This window comes from Calidris pugnax, unplaced genomic scaffold (assembly GCF_001431845.1).
Source record: "Calidris pugnax isolate Ruff unplaced genomic scaffold, ASM143184v1 scaffold96, whole genome shotgun sequence".
Classification (NCBI taxonomy): domain Eukaryota; kingdom Metazoa; phylum Chordata; class Aves; order Charadriiformes; family Scolopacidae; genus Calidris; species Calidris pugnax.
In genome coordinates, this window is record NW_015090866.1 from 240626 (window position 1) to 246554 (window position 5929).

The 5929-nt window shown below is 48.7% G+C and overlaps 2 protein-coding genes across 3 annotated transcripts in view; both read left to right on the forward strand.

The window, feature by feature from the left end:
* The window catches only part of TMEM209 (transmembrane protein 209), a 22399-nt gene extending 18622 nt beyond the window's left edge, over positions 1–3777 (forward strand). Inside the window, exons 11-14 of one of the 2 annotated variants that reach the window (XM_014945408.1) lie at positions 1623–1737; positions 1835–1932; positions 2868–2941; positions 3525–3777. In XM_014945408.1, coding sequence (XP_014800894.1) covers positions 1623–1737; positions 1835–1932; positions 2868–2941; positions 3525–3579 — 342 coding nt within the window. In that variant the 3' untranslated portion in view covers positions 3580–3777. The remainder of the gene's footprint in view (positions 1–1622; positions 1738–1834; positions 1933–2867; positions 2942–3524) is intronic. The other variant, XM_014945410.1, reaches the window with a different exon arrangement.
* Positions 3778–5707: 1930 nt separating this feature from the next.
* Positions 5708–5929, forward strand: part of LOC106889906 (low affinity vacuolar monovalent cation/H(+) antiporter-like) — an 8114-nt gene continuing 7892 nt past the window's right edge. Inside the window, exon 1 of the mRNA XM_014945417.1 lies at positions 5708–5813. Coding sequence (XP_014800903.1) covers positions 5708–5813 — 106 coding nt within the window. The remainder of the gene's footprint in view (positions 5814–5929) is intronic.

The following is a 5929-nucleotide window of genomic DNA, read 5'->3' on the forward strand; positions in this document are numbered from 1 at the left end:
GAGACGAGAATAACTCATCCTGGAATTCAGCCTTTTATCAAAACCCGCTGGGAGAGGTGGTGTTGGACAGGATGCTAAACTTTTTAAGAATTCTGGGAAAGAAATTAAAATACAAGAGATTAAAATAAATCCTTGCCATGAAGGGTTGACATTAACTTACTCAAGACAGTGACTCTCCAGGAGGGATTAAAACACACCCAGCAGGTTGGGGTGTGATTTTCTGGATACTTATCCTAGGACTTTATTTCAAAATTTTGGCATTTTTATTAAGACTCATGGCTTTTCCAGTGGTTTTTATTTTGCCTTTGGTGAGGAGAAAGGAGAAATTTACTCGATAGGTCGGCGAAGCCGTAATTTGATTTCAGTCTGCCCTTCTTGGCCAAACCCTCGCAGCTCGTACAGAACCCATTGCTAGAACAGATGATTTTGGAGTTCACGGCCCAAATACGCTCGATAAGATGGAATCATAGAATTGTCCAGGTTGGAAGGGACCTTTAACATCATCCTGTCCAACCATCAACCCAACTCTGACAAAAAACCATCACCAAACTATGTCTCTAAGCACTATGTCTACCTGGCTTTTGAATACCTCCAGGGATGGTGACTCCACCACTGCCCTGGGCAGCCCATTCCAATGCTTAATAACCCTTTCAGTGGAAACATTTTTCCAAATATCCATCCTAAACCTCCCCTGGTGCAACTTGAGGCTGTTTCCTCTTGTCCCATCACCTGTTCCTTGGGAGAAGAGACTGACCCTCCCTGGCTACACCTTCCTTTCAGGGAATTGCAGAGAGCAAGAAGGTCTCCCCTCAGCCTCCTTTTCTCCAGGCTGAACACCCCCAGCTCCCTCAGCTGCTCCTCACAAGACTCGTGCTCCAGCCTCCTCACCAGCTCTGTTGACCTTCTCTGGACAAGCTCCAGCACCTCAATGTCTTTCTTTGTGGTGAGGGGCCCAAAACTGGACCCAGCCCTTGAGGTGGGGCCTCACCAGTGCCCAGTACAGGGGGAGAGTCACTGCCCCAGTCCTGCTGGCCACGCTGTTCCTGACACAGACCAGGATGCTGTTGGCCTTCTTGGCCACCTGGGCACACTGCTGGCTGACATTCAGCCAACAGGTGACCACCAACACCCCCAGGCAGCTCCAGCCACTCTGCCCCCAGCCTGTAGCGCTGCAGAGGGTTGGTGTGATCCAAGTGCAGGACTTGGCACTTGGCCTTGTTGAACCTCATCCCGTTGGTCATAGAATCATAGAATGGTTTGGGTTGGAAGGGACCTCAAAGATCATCTAGTTCCAACCCCCCTGCCCTGGGCAGGGACACCTCCCACTAGAGCAGGTTGCTCAAGGCCACATCCAGCCTGGCCTTGAACCCCTCCAGGGATGGGGCATCCACAACTTCCCTGGGCAGCCCATCCATCCAGCCTGTCCAGATCCCTTTGCAAACCCTTTCTACCCTGGTTGACACTCCCACCCAACTTGGTGTCATCTGCAAACTTACGGAGGGTGCACTTGATCTTCTCGATTCTGTGACTCCCCCCTCCATCTTTGACCTGGCCGAATTCTGGTGTATTTTTAAGGACTATTCTGGTGTATTTTAATGGGAGATTGGTCTTTCTTTGCCCAGATCATCATGCACGTCTTCTGCACCTACCTCGACTCCAGGCTGCCCCCTCACCCCAAGTATCCCGATGGCAAAACCTTCACTTCCCAACACTTCATTCAGACACCGGATAAACCAGGTACCGGCGCTCGCCTTTAGCTCCTCTTGGCTCACCTGGAGGGGGGTCACCCTTGAAATCCTCCCCCCTCCTCATCTTTTAAACTTTTCATTTGCAGACACTTCGAATGAAAACGTGTTTTGCATCTACCAGAGCAGCATCAACCCGCCCCACTACGAGCTCATCTACCAGCGCCACGTCTACAACCTGCCCAAGGTACGGTGGGGGTGGTGGTGGGAGGGTTCTCCTGCTGCCAGGAAATCACTGACACCTCTCATTTTGGGGTATTTTTTTCAGGAATTGGCCACTTTTATTGACTGTTTATCCACAGGAAGTAAACATTAGCTCTGTCTTCGACATGGTACTTACTCTGCTACTAAATAATAGGTTTAGTGTCTATTTAAGTTACATAAATCCCTAGGTAGTAGCTTCCTCTTGTTTATTTTTGGACAGTTTCTCTTAAAACACCACGTCACCTGCTTTGTCACTCCTTAAGACCCCTGCCCCATGCTTGTCTGTAAGAATTTTGGGAGGAAACTTCCAAATTTCACCAAATAGTGAAATTCTCCTGTGGATTTTCATTTTGTGTTGATCCCTGGCTGGTGCTGGATCTCTCTGCTTTCCGAAAAGCTCCAGCATTTAAAGTATTTGGAGATGATAATCCAGCCAAAACCCACGTCTGGTCTTTTTCTGGTATTTACCTGATTGAAAAAAAAAACAAAACCCTAAAGAATTAAGACAGAAAGCCCAACAAACCTCCCCGGAGTGACATTTCATGATGGTTTTTTCTATGGTCACTTATTCTACCTGAAATATTCATAGAATCGTCTAGATTGGAAGGGACCTTAAAGATCATCTAGTCCAACCATCAACCTAACTCTGACAAAAAAATAAATAAGAAAAAAGCAATAAAAAACCCAAAACACTAAAGCATATTTTTGAGGACCATGTCAACCAAAACACTAAAGCATATTCCTGAGGACCATGTCAACCCGTCTTTTGAACACCTCCAGGGATGGTGCCTCAACCACTTCCCTGGGCAGCCTATATTATATCATATATATATATATCATATATATCATATTGCTGTGATTTTTCATCAATGACATCATTTCTAAGTTCTTTTCCTTTTTTTTTTTTGGTGGATTCAGGGCAGAAACAACATGTTCCACACCTTGCTTATGTTTCTGTACATCATCAAGACGAAAGAATCCGGGATGTTGGGGTGAGTGGCCGCCGATAACGCGTCGTCCTACGGGATGTGAATGGATTTCACTGAATTTCACTGAATTTTAGAGTTGGAAGGGACCATGGAGTGTCCTGGTTTTCAGAGCACCTTCTCTGAAGGTGTTTCAGGTGGCAGTCTCCAGTGGGAGGAGACACCAAATTGAGTGACCTCTTGGATGGGGCCAGAGGAGGCCACGGAGATGCTGGGAGGGCTGGAGCCCCTCTGCTGGGAGGGGGGGGCTGAGAGAGTTGGGGGGATTCAGCCTGGAGAGGAGAAGGCTCCGGGGAGACCTTGGAGCCCCTTCCAGTCCCTCAAGGGGCTCCAGGAGAGATGGGGAGGGACTCGATGAGGGAGGGGAGCCATAGGAGGAGGGGGAAGGGTTTTAAGCTGAAAAAGAGGAGATTTAGGTGAGATCTTGGGAGGAAATTCTTCAACCTGAGGGTGGTGAGAGCCTGGCCCAGGTTGCCCAGAGAAGCTGTGGCTGCCCCATCCCTGGAGAGAAATTGATGGTTTTTCATTTAATGTTTTAAAAAACAGACATTTTCATTTCCTTCCCATTTCTTACGACAACTTTTTGCAGACGTGTCAATCTGGGTTTATCGGGAGTCAACGTCCTGTGGATTTTTGGGGACTAAAGGCTGCTCCTCCGGCGCGAGGCACCACCCTTCCCTCCCTGACTTATCCAGAAGGGGATGATTTAAGCTCCACTTCTTGGGCTGAGGAGAAGTTTTTTTGTAATTCCTCTGCAAATTTGAAGATCTTGCCCCAAATCATCGTCAAAACGCTCCCATGTGTGGAAGGACGGACGGATGGAGAGGGTTTCTCCTTCCACCTCCTCAACGGATCCTCCTCAAAAAGCCTTTTTTGGAGAGGGTTTCTCCTTCCTCCTCCTCACCTCAACGGATCCTCCTCAAAAAGCCTTTTTTTGGTTCTCTCTCCCGCCTCCGTCGGTGCCGTCGCCCCTCAACTGGGTTTAACTGGTGCCAGGACTGGGCTGTGACCCCCCCGTGGGCAGGACCCGCCCCCCCCGCCGGGGGAAGCCAGAGCTTTTGGGAAAGATCCAGCGATTTGGCGAACTTCAAGATCCAAGGAGGACACCAGAAAAGCCAACTTTAGACTCATTTTTGGTTCATTTTATTACGTATGATAAGAAAACCATGGATTTTTGTTAATCCCTGTCGGTGTTAACGAGGTTCGCTCGTTAACAGGGGGTGGGAGGGACGGAGAAAACCATGTTTAACTTGCTGATTTCAGTAAATAAGGTCTTTTATTATTATTTTTGAACAAAATCAGCGTTCCCTCCTCGCGGAGGTCTCTGAAATCCCCCGTCCCTTCCATACAACCTCGCTCTGCCTTTGCCTTTTCCAGTTATTTTTTCAGCTCCCAGCAGCTTTTTTTTGGGCTGGTTTCCTCTCATTTTGGGAGTTTTAAGAACCAGCACGTGCCTTCAAGGCCCTACAAACCCCCAGATTTCTTCAATCCTCACTTTTGGGGATGAACCTTTTTTGGGGAAAAAAATCCCAACCCTTGGAGTTGTTTCAAAGAAGGGGCTGGTCGTTATTTGCCAAAAAACTTTTTATATCAAGGGATGGGGGAAAATCTTGTAAATTCTGCAAAATGAGCTTTTTTGGGAGCGTGGAGGGTTGGTTTTAGCAGTTAGGATTTTTTTTACCCCCTTTTTAAAAAAAAATAAGCCCTGAGATAATGAAGATCTTGTGAGTTAAAGGGAGTCGCCTTGTCCCCCCCTTTCCTTATAAACCGCCCCAAAAAAACCCTAATTTTCCATAAAACGTGAGAATTCCACCCGTTTATCACCAGGGAGTGAGAACAACCCTGTGGTTTTTTACGATAATATACTTTTTTTTTTATTATTGTATTTTTTTACTGCCGGCCTTGGGAGGGAAAAGAGGAATTTTTTATCTCTGGGGGAGGGAATCTGCTGGGGTTTGTTGTTTTTTTTGGTGTGAAACGACTGTTTCTGGCGACTCCGGTATTTTTTTCCGAAGGACCGATAACGAAACGGCTCCTTTTCTTCCCAAATTAAATGAATTTTAACAACCTCTCGTTTGGGTTGGTTTGTTGGTTGATTGGGGTTTTTTATCCTGAGGTTCAGCGTCGCGAAATTCAAGGTGTTCAAGGACCGGATTTAGCCGGGTTTTACCCCAAATCTCGCACCCTGGGGGCAGAGCGGGGCTGTCCCCCCTGTTATTCCAAGGTGCTAAAGGCTCTTTGAAATGCAGAATTTCTCTTCTTTGCCCCAAAAATGGGTGTTTTCTGGAGGAGAACCCACCCCCCCGGGGGCCCCCCAGATCCGAGGGTCCCTCCGCACCCTGATAAACTGCACCCCGATAATCCATCCCCACGTGTGTACCCCGATATACCACATACTGTGGTCCCCGTGCACCCCTGTCCCTGTGTACCCCAATATACCACCTCCCCGTGCACCCCTGTCCCTGTGTACCCCAATATACCGCAGAGCGGGGCTGTTCCCCCGTTATTCCAAGGTGCTAAAGGCTCTTTGAAATGCAGAATTTCTCTTCTTTGCCCCAAAAATGGGTGTTTTCTGGAGGAGAACCCACCCCCCCGGGGGCCCCCCAGATCCGAGGGTCCCTCCGCACCCTGATAAACTGCACCCCGATAATCCATCCCCACGTGTGTACCCCGATATACCACATACTGTGGTCCCCGTGCACCCCTGTCCCTGTGTACCCCAATATACCACCTCCCCGTGCACCCCTGTCCCTGTGTACCCCAATATACCACATGCCCTGGTCCCCGTGCACCCCCATCCCTGTGTACCCCAATATACCACCTCCCCGTGCACCCCCATCCCTGTGTACCCCAGTATACCACATCTCCTGGTCCCTATGTACCCCAATATACCACATCCCCATGCACCCTCATCCCTGTATACCCCAATATACACCTCCCTGTGCACCCCTGTCCCTGTGTACCCCAATATACCACATCCCCGTGCACCCCCAT